The sequence below is a fragment of the Lepidochelys olivacea genome (genome assembly GCF_965140295.1).
Source record: "Lepidochelys olivacea isolate rLepOli2 genome assembly, chromosome: 17".
Taxonomy (NCBI): Eukaryota; Metazoa; Chordata; order Testudines; family Cheloniidae; genus Lepidochelys; species Lepidochelys olivacea.
The window spans coordinates 22,672,214-22,691,869 of record NC_140427.1 but is presented as its reverse complement, the minus strand read 5'-3'; the positions used below and the strand labels follow the sequence as shown (position 1 = coordinate 22,691,869).

Here is a 19,656-nt window from a genome sequence, read left to right as displayed (position 1 = left end):
CATCACAATATCTGTATTTTCAAATCAATTCAATTTTATTAAATCACATATGACATTGCCTTTTGTGAATGCAAAGAAAAACATACACAATCTAAAAGAAGAGCAGCATCCATATAATACATTAAAATATCCATCAGAACCTAATAAAACCTCTTCTTATTTGGCACAATACTAAAAGGCCAAAAATTGCCACCAATTTAATTACAACAGGGGATTGAGACAATACCAAAACCATTATCTTTTGAGATGGTGATATTCTTTTTTATAGAAAAAAGAGGTAAAATCCAGTGTGCTCTCAGAAGCTAGACAGTTCTACAATTGGGCAAAAACAAAGATGCGAAGGAACTTTTCCACATCTACCTTGACAGACAGCAGTTTCCATGATTTGGAATCTTAAGTGAGTATATGCCCTACATAAATGAGAATCTGATAACTCATTCAAATGCAGTTCAAAAACATGAGCTGTCTTCAAAGTAGAAAACCAAAAAGTAAATTTAGAATCACAGCCAGAGCTTGTTGCTAGGTAACATCTCAGTTTCCGTCTGAGTAATTGATTATGTTGAGTAAAAAATATCAACAATAAGTAACAGAAAAACCCAGTGTTGCAATAATAAATTGAAGAGTTTTATACCACGGAAATAAGGAATACACAGGTTATTCTTCCATTTTCCTGAAGGCAAAGATGTGGCAATCTATCATTGGGAAGAGCGCAGATCTTAGACCCATATTTAAGAAAAGCAAGACAAGCTCTACTTCTTACTGAAAAAAACCCTCACCTTGGCATGTAAAAACAAGGCCAAGGGAAAACTTGAGAGAATTAAAAGTCTCCTCAAAAAATTATTTTGAACAATCTCTAAGGCTGAAATTTGGCCCCTAAACCAAACTTCGGCTAAAAATTATTAATGCTGGAGCAACTCTGTTCCCACCTCTGTTCTCACCTTAGCCATATTGCCCTGGTGTAGAGCAACCAAGACATGCAAAAGTCTTAGACCAAATACCCATCCTTAACTTTGCCCAACGACTGTCTCAGCTAATTGAATCAAATGCCATCTTTAGATCTATGAAAGGAGCATATGATCTAGTACCCTTAACCACAGTGTATTTATAAATTATATAGAATAAAACAATTATCAATTGTGGATCTACCAGCCCTAAAGCTGGACTGATCTTCATGTAATAAAATAACCTCCAAAGCCCATTTTCAAGTTTAGATAGCAAAAATCTGGAATAATTTTTCCCTGCCACATCTAACATATTAATAGGTCTTTATGAAGCAGGATTCTTTGTCCCCCTTTTAAAAAAATAGGACCTATGATGCTAGACTTCCAGCCAGACAGAATGCATGCAGTATAATTAATAACAGTAAAATATTTTAGCCAAGACTGGGGACCACCAATTAAGTTTTTCCTGAAAAACTTCCCCTGGAGTTTTTTCTGTTGTTGAGCTAAAATAAATGACAGTATTTCACTGTCCATTACTGAAGACCAGAGTGGTAAATCAAAATGCATACCCTATCATTGTATCAACTATGGTTACAGTACCTGTAGCCACCGAACAAGCACCAGAATCAGAAGCATTTAATCCATCTTAAAGAGAAGCTTTAGCAATAAGTTTTCTTCGTATAGCCATTGGAACTGAAATGCTGGGTAGGTAAGTGGTGTAGGGGAAGACAAGGCTGTATATGACCTCCACCTCAGCAAAAAGGAACCAGTTCCTTCACTATTGCAGAGTCCCATGACGGGAATGCCGAAGCAGAGGGGAAGAGGGCAGGTTATGTAGCACCATAGGGACACACATTGCGAAGAACCATCGTTACTACACAAGGGAGTAACTTCCTTTTCTTCTTCAAGTATAGGAACTCCTCACTTAACATCGTCCCGGTTAACGTTGTTTCGTTATGTTACTGATCACTTAGAGAATGTGCTCGTTTAAAGTTGCACAATGCTCCCTTATAACGTTGTTTGGCAGTCACCTGCTTTGCCCACTACTTGCAGAAAGAGCAGCCTGTTGGAGCTCCCTGGTGGGGGCTTGGAACCAGGGTGGGCCAGCAGCCCCCAGGAGCTCCTCTAAGTTCCCTGTGTGGCAGCCGCCCAGCAGGCTATCAATTGCCAGGCAGTTCAGGTGTCCTTCCCCCCACTGCCATGTACTGCTCTTGCCCACTGCCTTGGAACTGTTCCTAGTAGCCTCCTGCTTGCTGTGCAGGGGAGGGGGAGGAAGAGGGGTGCTGATGTCAGGGTATCCCCCTCCCCCAGCTCTACAGAGCAGGGCTCGACAGGACAGGGCTCAGGACAGAGGGAGCTTGCTAGCAGCAGCTGCTGTCTCAACTTGCTTATCTACAGTACTTAAAAAGGCAGTGTACTTAGAGTGGGGTCAGCATACTTAAAGGGGAAATGCTTCTCTATCTCTCTCACACACACACACAATCTCCCTCTCTGTCTCTCATACACACTGTGTGCATGTGTCTGTCTTGCACACACCCCCAGCACTTTGGAAAGTGGAGGGAGTGGTGCACTCCAGTGGGATAGCGTGGGTTCATCATCACGTTCAGTTTCCACAGAGAATGTTTGCAGCCATTGCCATGTTGGGTCTCCTCCCTCCATTTGTGCTGCCTTGTAGAGTGTGAGGCTACATTAACAACGTGCTATCCCTGGAGGGGTCAGCTGAATGCTAGTTCATCATTTAGCAGTAAGGCATTCCCTGGGAAATATCCCACCCTGACTCCACCACCTTTACCAAGCTTCACAATCATCATGGTTGTGTACAGTATTAAATAGTTTCAAACTTATACGGGTGTAGGTGTGTATGTGTGGTGTCTTATCTGGCTAAAAAAAATCCCCTAACCCCCCATTTACATTAATTCTTATGGGGAAATTGGATTCGCTTAACATCGTTTCGCTTGAAGTAGCATTTTTCAGGACCATAACTACAACGTTAAGCAAGGAGTTACTGTAGTGTCCCTATGGGTGCTCCACTGTAGAGGACTCCACAGCATTATGCCCCATGGAGAGCTGGGGCTTCAGAGTGGAGCCTATTACTGATAGCACAGTGGAGCTGAAGACAGCATCAGAATCTGAGTCTTGGGTAATTACATAGTGTTCTGTGAAAGTATGGGCAGAGGCCCATGCTGCTGCCCTGGAGATTTCAGAGATAGGGACTGTGACGGGATCCCCAAGGTACAACCTGGAACTGTAGGACCGCTGTGCCCCCTTAGCTCTCCAGCCTGGGCTGTCTCTCACAATGGGTTTGCTAATGACAAGCAGCAAACCCCTCCAGGCGCTGTGATCACTCAACACAACAGCATATGGAACCCCACACCCAGCTAATTGCAAGAATGCTCCCTGAGCCACTCATGAATCACCCAGAGAAAGGCACCAGCAAATCTCCCAAGGCCCCAGCCTTTGCACCCCAGGAATATACCATCTTGCACCACTCCAGACCCCTTCTTGAGCAATGCAAGTTTTTTAATTAGTTCACCACTTCATCAAAGGAAAGTGGACATGTACCAGCCTTTGTAAGATGAGCAGATTTCCTAAATACTTTAGACAAACTCACTGGTAAGGATAAAACATTAAAATAAGTTTAACTACTGAAAGATAGATTTTAAGTGATTATAAGTGGTAGGCACAAAAAGTACCAAAGAAAATAAAAGGTAAGTACGCAGTCTAAATCCTAAACCTTCTTAGACTAAGCAATATTTGGATTAAGCAGCTTTTCTCACCCCACTGAATGTTGCAGGTAGGACCATACTGACACCTTATGCGCCCTTAAGCATAGCATCTTCACACACACAACACCCACACACGCACACATACCCCATCCACAGCTGGCTTTCGTGTTTTCCATTAAAAAATGAAACTTTTAACCCACTTTTAACTTTTAGGCACTCCTAGAATGCGAGCGCCCTTAGGTATGTGCCTACTGTGCCTAACTGGAAATTCGGCCCTGGTAGTAGGTAGGTTACAGTCCTTTATACACAGGCTTTCCCTTTAAGCCTGGGATCAGTCTCCTCAGTTTAGGTCTTAGTCTTCCCAGAATTCTTGTTGCTTCCAGCGTAGGTGGAGGAGGAGAAAGGTAAAAGCATGATGCCACTATCCCTTATTTTATACCCTCAGTGCATGTGCCTGGAAAATTCTAGCCCAGACATGCACTGGTGGGCCTTGCTGAGTTACAGAGTTGAGTAATCCTCCTATTGTGTGATGCTTGTGCAACTCTCTTACAGAACTGTATATCCCTTGTTTACAACTCCGCTACTGATTAATGGTCATTTAACGCCTGCCTGGGTGTTGGTCACCTCCTTTGTTGTCACTGAAGAACTAGCAATGGATGACTCCCAAACTTACAACATATTTCGATAACAGCCATACAGCAAAGCCTCATAACTTTATACATACTAATGAGAACACATTTTGACAGAACAATGGTTTTCAGCAGGTCATAACTTTTCCTATGAGATCTTACATAGCATGCTTTGAATGAAATATCACAACCATACACGAATGATGAATATGGGGGTTACAATGTGCTACTTTGAGGTACAGTATGTCACAGGGACATCTTTAACAAACACAACCGAGGTGGAAACATATCTTGTAGAATGCATGCTACAGCAAGACACCTCCTTCATCTCGCCAGATTTAGCACTTCCTCCTCTGGTGATGATGGGCCTGAGGTAAATCAGCCCTACTCTGGGCAGTGTTTGTCTTCCCTCTCTGTGCTCCTTTCATCATATTTTCAGGGTAGCTCTCGGTGTTGGCCTAAGAGGTGATCCTCCACTGAACAAAAAGGAAAGTCTCACAAACACAAAAATAAAGGGGGATACTTTTCCCTGCCTCCTCGCTGGGTTGTTCTGTTATTTTTTCAGGGGTGTCAGTCCTTTCCCTAGCAGGCACTCAGGTTTGGCTGTTTCCCCTCTGGGAAGAAGCACAGCCTCTCAACCTGGATAAGCTTATTTCCCTGCTGCTACTAACCTGGCAGCAGCTTGTCTCTCTCTCCCCCCTTTTTCTCACCAGAGGAGGGGTTTTAAAAGATCTCAGCCAACCCTTAAAAAGATTCCAGTGTCTCCAATTGACCTGAGGTAACCTCTTCTCTACTTGTAGGAAAAAGGGCCTTTAACATTCTAGGACTAACATATCGGCCTTCCAGCACCCTCTTGAAGCCGTCCAGCCTGACTTTGTCACATATTCTCCCCCCTCTCAACACCATGGGCTTGGGCTACCTGGGCCAAAAAACAGTGCATCGTTGACAGGCCTCAGCATTGCCATGCTTGGTCCCTGACCGGTGTTGCACTCTGAAGTGGAAGGGTTGTAACAAGAACTCTCTCATTATCATCCTGGCATTTCTTTCTTTGTTCCAGTGCATCCATTTCAGGGGAAGCATGGTCAGTGATGAGGGTAAACCTCCGTCCAAGTAGGCAGTATCGGAGGATTTCCATGGCCCACTTTACCATAAGGCATTCCTTCTCTACCACAGAATACTTTTGTTCTCTGCGTAGGAGCTTCCTATTAAGGAACAGGACTGGGTATTCTTCCTTTCCTACGATTTGAGAAAGTACGGCTCCTAAACCAAACTTGGAGACATCGGTTTGTAGTATAAACTCTTTCTCAAAGTCTGGGGCTACTAGTACTGGATTACTGCAGAGGCCGGTCCTCAGATCGGCAAAAGCTTCTTCAGTTGCGCTGGTCCATTTCACTATGTCTGGGCCCTAAGCCTTTATCAGATCCGTCAAAGGGTACGCTCTCGTAGAAAAGTGGGGAATGATTCGCCTGTAGTACCCAACTAGCCCCAGGAATGCTCTGACCTGTTTCTTCCGGATCAGTCAGGGCCAACTTTGTATCACCTCTAACTTGTTCAGTTGGGGGCGGGCTTTACAATGCCCGTCCCCATGATTTACCCAAGGTATTCGGTTTCTGATAGCCCTATTTCACATTTGGAGGGATTCACAGTGAAAACTGCCTTCCTCATTTTCCAATACTGCTTCCACCTTTTCTAGGTGAGTCTCCCAGTCTGGGCTACGTATGATGACATCAGCAAGGTAAGTGGTTGCATACTTGTCATGTCGATGTAACAGCTTATCTATGAGCTGCTGGAAGGTCGCAGGAGCCCCACGTAACCCAAAAGGGAGGACAGTGTACTGGTAAATCCTTCTGGTGTAGAAAAAGCAGTCTTCTCTTTGGCTTCCTTGGCCAGAGGAATGTGCCAATTACCTTTGGTCAGGTGAAGGACAAAAATCGAGTTTTTCCCAATCACTCAATTAGCTTGTCTATCCGAGGTATAGGGTAAGCACTGAACTGGGACACCTCATTTTATTTTCAGAAGTCATTGCAGAATCTCATGCTGCCATCTGGCTTAGGTACCAGGACGATTGGACTGGACCATTAACTATGAGACTCCTCAATGACTCCTAGCTCTAGCATTCTCCTAACTTCGGTCCTGATCTCCTCTATTTTTGCCTCTAGGATTTTGTATGTCTTAACATTCACCTTTACTCCAGGATCTGTGATGATGGACTTCTGTAGTCCTGCTTGGCTTCTCCAAGAACACGTGGTGGTTTTGTTCAATCATATTGGTAACTTCTGCTTGTTGTTCAGGGGTCAATTCGGGGGATATTCCAGCCTGTCCCTGATGTTTATTTTCTTGGCGTGGTGTCTCTAGGGTGACCAGATGAGCTTCCCTGTCTTGCCAGGGCTTCAATAGGTTGACATGGTAGATCTCTTCAGGCGATCAGGCTGTCAAACCTTATAGTTGACCTCCCCAACGGATTCTATCACTTCATATGGTTCCTGCCATCTAGCCAGGAGTTTGCTCTTAGTTGTGAGGACCTGCACCACTACCCAATCTCCCACCTGGAATATCCGGACCATTGCTTAGCGCTTGTAATAGGTCTTTTGGGCCCATATGTTCCCGCACTATGGGGGTGACTTGGACTATTCTGTCCCTCATCTGCATCACATGCTCAATGATGTTTCTTCCCTGGTTAGGCTGTTCTTTCTACCCCTCCTGGGCAATGTCCAGTATGCCACGGGGGTGGCAATCAACTAAGAGCTCAAAAGGGGAAAAGCCGGTTGAAGACTGGGGAACCTCCCTTATAGCAAACATCAGGTAAGGTAGTAAGATAACCCAATTTTTCCCATTCTGGCTCACCACTTTCCATATCGTGTTCTTCAATGTCCTATTAAGACGTTAGACAAGGCCATCAGTCTGTGACTGGTAGACTGACATTTTTAGGTCCGTATGTGGAGCGTCACACACAAGTCCCTCATCAACTTTGACAAAAAGGGGATTCCTTGATCAGTCAAAATCTCTTTGGGTATCCCCACCCTAGAGAAAATTTGAATGAATTACTTAGCTATTGTCTCGGACATGGTGTTTTGTAGGGGTACAGCTTCTAGGTATCAGGTGGCATAGTCCAGAACAACAAGCACACACTGATGGCCACGGGATACCTTCTCCAGTGGGCCTATCAGGTCCATGGCTATCCTCAAATGGGACTTCAATAACTGGCAGAGGTATTAAGTGTGGTCAGGGCCTTAAGTGTGTCAGGGCCATGTAACTGGCATTCTGGACAGAAGGCGCAATCTCATCAGACCTCCATATAAATTCCTGGCCAAAAAAACCTCCCATAGGATTCGACTGAGGGTCTTATCTACCCCTAGATGTCCTCCAAACAAATGACTATGAGCTAGGTCCAGCACTGCCCTCTGGTGCCTTCAAGGTACCAAGAGCTGCTCCACTTCTTCCTCTTGCATTTGGACTACTCTATATAATAGGTCCCTTTTTATCATGAAGTATGGCCTTTGGTTTCCCCCTCCACTGGGACCTCATTCACCTCAACTATCTCTTTTCTAACATCATCATATAGTAGATCATTGGCCTGATCCTGCCCAAAAACTTCTCAAAGGAGGTTCCAATATGCCCAAATTCAAGGGGACCTATTTCTGTTTCCCTCCCAGAATTGGTCTCCATGGAATTGGATCCAGCTTCTGGCTCGTCAACTATCTGAGTGGCCCCCCTGCCAGCTGTACAAGATTTCTTCCCTACGAGTGCAGCCTTTTGGTTCTGGGCCAAGATCCTGGTTCCCAACTTTTTGTCTGCCTTCCTCTCTCATCTAGTTTTCCAGGGCTTCCCAGTTGTAGAGAATAAACCCTCTTGACCCAGCACAACTCTTCCGCAGTAGTCCGAGAAAGTTCTTTGGCCATTCTTTGGTCTCTACCCGAGGGCAGGGAACTTGTCATAGGAGGAGGGGTTATTTTGGTGGACCCATCCTCATAGGTCTGGAGGTAGTCCTCTCATGAACCTGTCCAACACTACGACTTCCATAATATTCTCCACACTGTGGATCTCGGGGTGCAGCCATTTCCGCATTAGATGGATCAGGTCGAACAACTGGGACCTCAGTGCTTTGCCATCCCGGTACCTCCACTTGTGGAACCTCTGGGCCCTTATAGCAGTCGTCACCCCAGACCTCACCAGGATCTCAGCCTTCAACTGGGGGTAGTCTGTAGCCGCTTCCGCAGCCATGTCATAGTAGGCCTTCTGGGCCTCCTGACACAGGAAAGGGGCGAGGATGCTGGCCCACTGGTCTTGGGCCAGGCCTCATGTCAGGCCATTCTCTCGAAGGCAAGAAGATATGCCTCCACATCATCTTCCACTGTCATCTTCTGTAGGTAACTCCTTGCCCTTAGGGATCATGTCCTGTCATGGCCATTTGTCAGAACTTCTGCTGGTTCACGACCTCCTGCAGGTTGGCTCGATCTGGGGTGCCTGGCTCACCAGTAGTTGATTCATTTCCTGCTGTAGCCGTACTGATTCCTGTTGGGTGGCCATCTGGACTGGATAGCCTCTTGTTGTGCTGCCGTGGCCTGTACCAGTGCCCTCACTATGGCGTCCATTTTGTGGGGAGGGGTGATTTACCTTGCAGCAGGTTGGTTTGCCACAAAGTCAAATCCCACTTCTCACACCATGTGTGGCAAGGCATTTCCTTAGTCTTGCCAGACTTAGCACCTTCCCCTCTGGCGCGGACAGGCCTGGGGTAAATCAGCCCCACTCTGGGCAGTGTTTATCTCCCCTCTCTGTGCTCCTTTCATCATATTTTCAGGGTAGCTCTTGAGGCTTGCCTAAGGAGTGATCCTCCACCAAACAAAAAGGAAACAGTCTCACAAACGCAAAAATAAAGGGGGATACCTTTTCCTACCTCCTCGCTGTCCTGTTTGCACCGTGGTGTCAGTCCTTCCCCTAGCAGGCACTCAGGTATGGCTGTTTCCCCTATGGGAAGGAGCACAGCCTCTCACCCTGGAAAAGCTTATTTCCCTGCTGCCACTAGCCTGGCAGCAGCTTGTCTCTTTCTTATCCCTCTTTCTCTCACCAGAGGAAGGATTTTAAAAGGTCTCAGGCAGCCCTTAAATAGCTTCAGGTGTCCCCAACTGACCTGAGGTAACCCCTTCTCGGCTTGTAAGAAAAAGGGCCTGTAACATTCTAGGGCTAACATATCGATCTTCCAGCGCTCCCTTGCAGCCGTCTGGCCTGACTTTGTCACAGTGCAAATTCCTGACAGGAGCAGCAGGTTCTGAGCACAGTAACAGTGATAATGCAACTGGAAATCCATTTAAAGAGTCTTTAGAAAGTCTCCCACGCTCTTCCTTTCATTGGCAGACAGATTCAAAGGCTCCACAATATCAACTCTCAAGTCCTTAGACATAGAATCATAGCATATCAGGGTTAGAAGGGACTTCAGGAGGTCATCTAGTCGAACCCCCTGCTCAAAGCAGGACTGTCATAAATATAAAGGGAAGGGTAAACACCTTTAAAATCCCTCCTGGCCAGAGGAAAAACCCGTTCACCTGTAAAAGGTTAAGAAGCTAGGATAACCTCGCTGGCACCTGACCAAAATGACCAATGAGGAGACAAGATACTTTCAAAAGTTGGGGGGAGGGGGAAAAAAAAGCCTCTCTTTTTCTGTGTGATGCTTTTGCCGGGGACAGAACAGGAATGGAGTCTTAGAACTTAGTAAGTAATCTAGCTAGATATGTGTTAGATTCTGATTTCTTTAAATGGCTGAGAAAATAAGCTGTGCTGAATGGAATGGATATTCCTGTTTTTGTGTCTTTTTGTAACTTGAGGTTTTGCCTAGAGGGATTCTCTATGTTTTGAATCTGATTATCCTGTAAGATATTTACCATTCTGATTTTACAGAGGTGATTCTTTTACTTTTTCTTCTATTAAAATTCTTCTTTTAAGAAACTGAATGCTTTTTCATTGTTCTTAAGATCCAAGGGTTTGGGTCTGTGGTCACCTATGCAAATTGGTGAGGATTTTTATCAAACCTTCCCCAGGAAAGGGGGTGTAAGATAAGGGAGGATTTTGGGGGGAAAGACGTTTCCAAACGGACTCGTTCCCAGTAACCGGTGTTAGACGTTTGGTGGTAGCAGCGTAAGTCCAAGGGCAAAAGGTAAAATAGTTTGTACCTTGGGGAAGTTTTAACCTAAGCTGGTAAAAGCAAGCTTAGGAGGTTTTCATGCAGGTCCCCACATCTGTACCCTAGAGTTCAGAGTGGGGAAGGAACCTTGACAAGGACCAATCCCCAACTAAATCATCCCAGCCGGGGCTTTGTCAAGCCTGACCTTAAAAACCTCAAAGGAAGGAGATTCCACCACCTCCCTAGGTAAGCCATTCCAGTGCTTCATCGCCCTCCAAGTGAAAAAGTTTTTCCTAATATCCAACCTAAACCTCCCCCACTGCAACTTGAGACCATTACTCCTTATTCTGTCATCTGCTACCACCGAGAACAGTCTAGGTACATCCTCTTTCAAACCCCCTTTCAGGTAGTTGAAAGCAGCCATCAAATCCCCACTCATTCTTCTCTTCTGCAGACTAAACAATCCCAGTTCCCTCAGCCTCTCCTAAGTCATGTATTCCAGTCCCCTAATAATTTTTATTACCCTCCACTGGACGCTTTCCAATTTTTCCACATCCTTCTTGTAGCGTGGGGCCCAAAACTGGACACAGTACTCCAGATGAGGCCTCACCAATGTTGAACAGAGGGGAACAATCACATCCCTCGATCTGCTGGCAATGCCCCTACGTATACATTCCAAAATGCCATTAGCCTTCTTGGCAACAAGGGCACACTGTTGGCTCATATTCAGCTTCTCGTCCACTGGAAACACTAGGTCCTTCTCTGCAGGACTGCTGCCTAGCCATTTGGTCCCTAGTCTGTAGCGGTGCATTGGATTCTTCCATCCTAAGTGCAGGACTCTGCACTTGTCCTTGTTGAACCTCATCAGATTTCTTTTGGCCCAATCCTCCAATTTGTTTAGGTCCCTCTGTATCCTATCCCTACCCTCCAGCGTATCTACCACTCCTCCCAGTTTAGCGTCATCCGCAAACTTGCTGAGGGTGCAATCCTTAATGAAGATATTGAACAAAACCGGCCCCAGGACCGACCCTTGGGGCACTCCGCTTGATACCGGCTGCCAACTAGACATGGAGCCATTGATCACTATCCTTTGAGCCTGACAGTCTAGCCAGCTTTCTATCCACCTGAAAGTCCATTCATCCAGCCCATACTTCTTTAACTTGCTGGCAAGAATACTGTGGGAAACCGTTCCCAAAGCTTTGCTAAAGTCAAGGAACAACACGGCCACTGCTTTCCCCTCATCCACAGAGCCAGTTATCTCGTCATAGAAGGCAATTAGTCAGTCAGGCATGACTTGCCCTTGGTGAATCCATGCTGACTGTTCCTGATCACTTTCCTCTCCTCTAAGTGCTTCAGAATTGATTCCTTGAGGACCTGCTCCATGATTTTTCCAGGGACTGCGGTGAGGCTCACTGGTCTTTAGTTCCCCAGATTCTCACTCTTCCCTTTTTTAAAGATGGGCACTACATTAGCCTTTTTCGAGTCATCTCGGACCTCCCCCCATCACCATGAGTTTTCAAAGATAATGACCAATGGCTCTGCAATCACAACCGCCAACTCCTTGTGCTTGTCCAGCTTTTCTAAATAGTCCCGAACCACTTCTTTCTCCACAGTGGGCTGGTCACCTCCTCCCCATGCTGTGCTGCTCAGTGCAGTAGTCTGGGAGCTGACCTTGTTCGTGAAGACAGAGGCAAAAAAAGCATTGAGTACATTAGCTTTTTCCACATCCTCTGTCACTAGGCTGCCTCCCCCATTCCGTAAGGGGCCCACACTTGCCCTGATCTCCTTCCTGTTGCTAACATACCTGAAGAAACCCTTCTTGTTACTCTTAACATCTCTTGCTAGCTGCAAATCCAAGTGTGATTTGGCCTTCCTGATTTCACTCCTGCATGCCTGAGCAATATTTTTATACGCCTCCCTGGTCATTTGTCCAAATCTTCCACTTCTTGTAAGCTTCTTTTTTGTGTTTAAGATCAGCAAGGATTTCACTGTTAAGCCAACCTGGTCGCCTGCCATATTTACTATTCTTTCTACACATCGGGATGGTCTGTCCCTGTAACCTCAATAAAGATTCTTTAAAATACAGCCAGCTCTCCTGGACTCCTTTCTCCCTCATGTTATTCTCACAGGGGATCTTGCCTATCAGTTCCCTGAGGGACTCAAAGTCTGCTTTTCTGAAGTCCAGGGTCCGTATTCTGCTGCTCTCCTTTCTTCTTTGTGTCAGGATCCTGAACTCGACCATCTCATGGTCGCTGCCTCCCAGGTTCCCATCCACTTTTGCTTCCCCTACTAATTCTTCTCCGTTTGTGAGCAGCAGGTCAAGAAGAGCTCTGCCCCCAGTTGGTTCTTCCAGTACTTGCACCAGGAAATTGTCCCCTACACTTTCCAAAACCTTCCTGGATTGTCTGTGCAGCGCTGTATTGCTCTCCCAGCAGATATCAAGGTGATTGAAGTCTCCCATGAGAACCGTTAGTTGCCGGAAGAAAGCTTCGTCCACCTCATCCCCCTGGGCAAGTGGTCTATAGCAGACTCCCATGACGTCACCCTTGCTGCTCACGCTTCTAAACTTAATTCAGAGACTCAGGTTTTTCTGCAGTTTCATACCGGAGCTCTGGAGCAGTCATACTGCTCTCTTACATACAAAACAATTCCCCCACCTTTTCTGCCCTGCCTGTCCTTCCTGAACAGTTTATATCCATCCATGACAGTACTCCAGTCATGTGAGTTATCCCACCAAGTCTCTGTTATTCCAATCACATCATAATTCCTTGACTATGTCAGGACTTCCAGTTCTCCCTGCTTGTTTCCCAGGCTTCTTGCATTTGTGTACAGGCACTTGAGATAACTCGCTGATCATCCCTCTTTCTCAGTATGAGGCAGGAGCCCTCCCCTCTCACACGCTCCTGCTCGTGCTTCCTCCCGGTATCCCACTTCCCCACTTACCTCAGGACTTTGGTCTCCTTCCCCCGGTGAACCTAGTTTAAAGCCCTCCTCACTAGGTTAGCCAGCCTGCTTGCGAAGATGCTCTTCCCTCTCTTAGTTAGGTGGAGCCCGTCTCTGCCTAGCACTCCTCCTTCTTAGAACACCATCCCATGGTCAAAGAATCCAAAGCCTTCTCCCCGACACCACCTGCGTAGCCATTCCTTGACTTCCACAATTCGATGGTCTCTACCGGGCCTTTTCCTTCCACAGGGAGGATGGACGAGAACACCACTTGTGCCTCATACTCCTTTAGTCCTGTCTAAGTAGAATGATAGGGCTCTCCTAACATCCAGCATATGTAGCATTGCCTCTCTATTGTTATTATGTGGTTTTGGAAAAAACCGGAGAGATGAATTAGCCGATTCATATGGAAGGACAAGGTCACCTTTGGAAGGAACTTGTGGTGTGTCCTCAAGGTGACTTTGTCCTCAAATTAAGACCGTGAATGGCGGAGGTGCCTTGAATGCTGCTATCTCTCCTATCCTTTGAGGTGAAGTAATGGCCACCAGGAATGCCATCTTAATGGATAGGTGTAATAGGGAGCAAGCAGCCATCAGCTCAAAGCGTGATCTGGTCAGGGTTCTTAGAACTAGATTTAGGTCTCAGGCTGGAGTGGGTGATCTAATATGCAGGAATAGGATTCCCATGCCTTTAAACATGCCTTTAATGAATCTGCACGTTGTTGGATGGTCGAAAACTGAGTATCCATCCATCGGATGGTGGAAGGCTGTTATAGTCACTAGATGAACTAAGTGAGCTAAGAAAAAGCCTGGACCATTTGAGGTCTAGAGAATATAGTCCAGAATCAACAGGAGGAAGATGACTGGTCCACTTGCTTGGAATCACACAAAACTTGGAATTGTTTCCACTTTTGAAGGTGGGTATGATGAGTTTCTGATTTCCTACTGTGCAGTAACATTTCTTTAACCCACTCAAAGCATTCACTCTCTAGGTGTTGGAATCAAAAAGGAGTCAGGCGTGAAGCCAGAGGATCTGCATATTGGGGAGAAGGACCCTTCCGTTGTTCTAAGAGAGCAGATGAGGAAGGGGCAGAAGAGGAATCGGAGGACATACTGGAACCAAACTTGTCTCAGCCAGGAGGGGGCAATCAGAGTAACTTTCACCTTCTCTCTCTGTATTTTCAGCAAGACCCTGGATAACAGAGGAAATGGAGGAAAGGTGTACAGTAGATCCCCACTCCATGGGAAGACAAGGGTGCCCTCCAGGGACCGTCTCCCCAATCCAGCTCTGGAGCAATAGCAAGGACTTTTCCTGTTCCAGCAAGTGCTAAAAAGGTCTACTGTCAGGGTCCCCTATAGGTTGAATATGTTGTGAAGCACAGCAAGGTTCATTTCCCATTTGTGATCATGGGAGAAGTTTCAACTAGGGCTGTCAGCAGTCACACTCTGTCTCCATGGCAAGTAAGCAGCTGAGATGAGCATCAATTAAAAAGTTGTAGTGCTTCTGCACAAAGGGAGAGTGGTCTGGTGCCCACTTGGTGCAGAACATGCAGGTCACATTGTCCATCATGACCTTTGCGTGAGTATCCCTGATGAATGGGAGAAAGAGGACACAGGCATTTCTGACAGCTCTTAGTTCCAAGAGATTGCTGTGGAGGACCACTTCTGAGGGAGACCGCTTGCCCTGGACCTTGTGGTTGTTCAGATGGGCTCCCCGGCCTACCAGGGGGCGCCTGTTGTTAAGGTCAGCATTGGTAGAGGTTTGACCCTGGAGGACATCAACAGGGGTTGTCTAACCCATCCCTGTTCGGGGAGTAGACAGATCTGAACCACATCTGCAGACATCTCATGAATAGCCAGGCATTTAGCATCACGAATGTACATGCCACCATGTACCCAGGAGCTGGAGACAATCCCTGGCTGTTTGTGGGCCAGCTTGGACTGTCTCTATGAGGCTCAACAGGGTGTTGAATCCATGCAAGAGAAGGAATGCTCTCACTACACCAAGTCGAGTTCAGCCCCAAAGAAGCAAGTCATCCAGTTATGGGTAGATGACAATACCCAACATTTGTAGGTGTGCCGCTACAATGGCAAGGACCTTGGAGACCATCCTAGGTGTGGCTGAAAGGAAGCACCCTGTACTGGATAATGGTTTTGCCCAAAGGTGAATCAAAGAAATCTCCTGTGAGATGGTTAGATGGAAATATATAAGTAGGCATCCTATAGGTCAAGGGCCAAAAACCAATTTCCTTGCTCCAGAGATGGAATAGCAGCTGCTAGAGTGACCATCTTGAGCTTCTGAGCTCTCACATATCTGTTTAGTGCCTGTAGATCTAGTATGGGTCTCCAATCTCCCTTTGACTTGGGTATCAGGAAATACCTGGAGTAAAAAAACCTTGCCCCTGAGGTGAGAGGGGACTGATTCTATGGCCCCTAGGAGGAGCAGGTGATCTATTTCCTGAGGCAATAGTGTCTCGTGAAAAGGGTCCCTGAACAGGGACGGGGAGGGAGGAGGCACATGAAGTAGATAGAGTAGCCCTTTGAAATGATCTCCAAAACCCATTTGTTAGAGGTGATGTTCTTCCAATTCCATAAGAAATGAGTCAGGCAACTACCAAACGGGCATAGAAGCATTGTATCTGGCAGCTGATGGCGTGGCAAGGAGTGGTCATTCACGGCCTCGACCAAGGAGTCAAAATTGGTGTTTAGAAGACAAGAGTTGAGAGATCGAGGGCTGGGAAGTTGACGACTTGCTCCTCTGCAGCCGGGTTCTCTTGTGCTGTGGTTTATAGTAGTGCTGTGATGGAGGGAACTGAGGTAATCAGGATCTGTGAGGTGGATGTGATGTAAATTTCCTCTTCTGTCTTGGTGTCCAGGACACTATCCAGGAAGCATAGTGTGGCCCTCAAGTCTTTCAGGGTGACATGGTTGTCTTGTCAGCAAATAGTTTGGGCCCTTTGAAAAGGAAATCTTCAACCACTGCCTGCACCTCTTTGGGCAACCATGAGAGGTGTGACCAGGATGCCCGACTCACTGCCACTGCCATCAAGACTGAGCAGGCTGCTGTGTCTGCCACATCCATTGCAGTTTGTAGCACCGTTCTTACTAGTAATTGGCCCTCTTTGATGATGGTCTGAAATTGTTCTTTTTGTGCTTCCAGTAAGTGGTCAATAAAAGTACTAAGTTTTCAGTAGTTCATGAAATCATATTTGGCCATTAGGGCCTCATGTCAGGCCCTGAATTGCAGTGTCACAGACAAGTATGCCTTTTGTCCAAGGAGGTCTAGCCTCTTCCAGTCTCTATCATAAGGGGTGGATTTGGAGTGATATTGCTTTCCCCGAGCATTGACTGCATCCACCACAACAGAGTTTGGCTGAGGGTGGGTGAAGAGGAAGTCCACCTCCTTAGGGTGAATGTAATACTTTTTATCAGCCCTTTTGGATGTTGATGCAACAGAGGCTGGTGTCTGCCATATGACCTTAGCCAGGTCCAGAGGAACCTTGGTGACTGGGATGGTGATTCTAGAAGAGGAGGAAGTGTGTAATATATCCAGTAGTTTATGCTAACACTATGATGCAGTGAAGTAGACAACAGAACTGCTGTACTTTCCGTTCAAGACCAAAGGCAGTAGAGAAGCAACTGAGCGCGGTTTGCTCGCACAGCGCTACATAGCCTTGAGGCAGACCATGAGGGAAGAAGAGCGCCTTTGGGGGCCGAACAGACACGACTACCTATAATCTCTGATTAGAGACGCCGGGACACAGATACACCCACAGTGGTGCACCGATAGGGACACTACTCAAAGAACAACAACAACTACAACAACTACGCAGGAATATTTTGCTGTCTTATTTTTCTAGGGTAGCTTCCAGGGAGTTCACCAAAAGCACCAATGGCCTGGTACTCACGGATTTTCTTAGGCTGCTTGAGCTGGGAATGCTGTCCCCCCTTTCCATCTGATGGCCGCTTCTTTCCATGCCGTTTGCTCAAATCAAAGAAAAACTGACAAGCTGGTTCTTCCTGGTCAGAAAAATAAAACCAAAGTCAATTGTTCTCTGTCTATATGATGAAGCCCCACCTAATGTACAAAGAGGTCCTTCTGAAAAGGCTGTTTGTTACTCAGCAGATAAGTGACGTAATGGTTTGATCTTCTCTGCTACTAATGCAATGAAGCCCATCTGCCCAGTAACCACATCCCCAGCCTGGGAGACTTGTCTAAAACAGTTAACTGCCCCTCTTACTTTCAGAGCTGTTGCGTTTTATGAATTATTCAGAAGGCACAGAAGCACTTATGGGAGAAGGAAAGAAAGAGTGCATGGAGGAAATGGAACTGGTAGAGTGTAGGGCTGCACTGACAATTTACCAGGACTCTAAGGGCTATATCCTAACTGACAAAACCCAAGCTAACCGCAGTCACTCTAGCTTAACTGTGGAGGCCTGCCCTACATGGCCCAGCATGCAAAGAAGCCCATGGAGAATAGGTCCCAACAAGCAGCCTAGTCACTCCGATTGATTTGGAGCATGGCCTGAAGTATCTACACACTGTTAAAGGCAGGCAGCAGCTATGTCCTACACTACAGAATACCACTGGCCACACCAAGGCTGTTCCCAAGATTGTCCATCAACCCAAACCGTCCCTCAGAAATTCAAAGCACTGTGGATGGAAACACTCCAGGTTACAAACCCAAGGACTGTTTTATGCTGCAGAAGAAAGCAGCAGCTCTCTCACACACACACACACAGGCTGAACATATTGTACCTCTGCGCCTGAGAGCATCTTTGGCTTATGTGCCTCTTTCCCAGATTTCTGATATGGGTTTTCAGTGACATCCTGTGGCTGTTTCACTAGTTCTGCAGGGTCCATTGAGCGCATTGGGAGAATACTAAATGCATAGAGATACTGGAAAAAACAAAAGTGACTCAAAGACTCAGATTCAGCAACCCAAGAGGCACCGAGACGTTAACTCTGAAAATGAACAACTAGCTTCACAAGAATTCAATTCATTTTACATTTCCGTTTTTTAGGACCTTTTTGAAAAGCAGCAGCATATCTGGAAGTAGTGCCCATTAAATGGATTAGAGAAAATAACAGGGAAAAGTGATAAATCTCTTTCTTCTATTATTCTGATGACACTTGTTCACAATTACACCCCTCACCCCCCTAAAATTTTCCCTCCCTAAGGTTCCTTGGACCCCAGCTCCCAACACCTCCAAAAGACCAACTACCCTTTCTTTCAGCAGCAATTTGTTCCCAGTAGCAAGTTTTAATTCACTCTTTTATGAAAACAATATTTGGAATATCAACCAGCTCCCCACTTAGCTTTGGCCACAGGAAAGATGAGGCTAATCTGGGAGGAAGACCAATATACAGCAGGTTGGTACTTTGGGCAGAAGGCAGTCTCAAACCACCACCTCTGCTGAAGGCCCTCACTCTTCCCACCCACTGCCTCTCTGCACTGCAGCCTCCACAATGAGCTTCATTAACAAAACTACAGAGGGTAGTTTGGAGAATTGGAGAATTATTTTTTAACTGGTGCCATTGTGGCACTCTGTACCTTAAAGCAGCATCCTGGAACCCTAGATTTACCCCATCATATAATGATGATATATTTCATACAAAGCATGCCACGTAGGATATCATATGAAAGATCATGATCTGCTGAAACCCATTTTTCTATCAAAATATGTACATCGTTAGTGTGTATGAAGTTGTGAGATGTTGCTGTATGGCTGAAATATGTTGTAAATTCTCCAGTGACAACGACAAAGGAGGTGACCAACACCCGGGCAGGTGTTGAACAATCATCACCGGTCGTTGACCAGTAGGGGAATAGCACACAAGGGATTTACAATTCAATGACAGTTGTGCAAGTGCCACACAATACAATAGGGACTGCTCAACTCTGACTCAGTTGCACTGAGCACTTCTGAAAAATCTGTCCAGACGCTTTTACTGCAGATGGTTTCATCAAATTTCTATTCTCTAGCTTTCCTCCTTCTGCCCCCCACAAACAACCAGAAAGCCCACAATATTTTCAGTGAATTGTAAGGGTTTCCATGACATTTCAGTTCATAAAGAAGCTGGACTTCAGGAGGGCAAAAGTGGAAAGTAGATGTGAGGAAGGCAGGGATGAGAGGCAATACGGCAGAGGAAGTAGGTTACAATTAACCGTCTTTCCCACTAAAATATTTAAGAATTTTTTTTAAAATTACTTTAACCTTGTGGGAGTGTGTAACAAACTGTACCCCTGTATTCACCCCAGCCCACTATTGTAATAATCTTTGTACAAAGTATGCTTTGTG

At 46.1% G+C, this 19,656-nt stretch overlaps 1 protein-coding gene across 3 annotated transcripts in view; it reads right to left on the bottom strand.

The window, feature by feature from the left end:
- The window catches only part of CWF19L1 (CWF19 like cell cycle control factor 1), a 58,569-nt gene that overhangs the window by 13,516 nt on the left and 25,397 nt on the right, over positions 1-19,656 (bottom strand). For all 3 annotated transcript variants that reach the window (XM_084650965.1, XM_084650964.1, XM_084650966.1), the window contains exons 8-9: positions 18,113-18,253; positions 17,262-17,373 (exon numbers count right to left, since the gene is read on the bottom strand). In XM_084650965.1, coding sequence (XP_084507091.1) covers positions 17,262-17,373; positions 18,113-18,253 — 253 coding nt within the window. The remainder of the gene's footprint in view (positions 1-17,261; positions 17,374-18,112; positions 18,254-19,656) is intronic.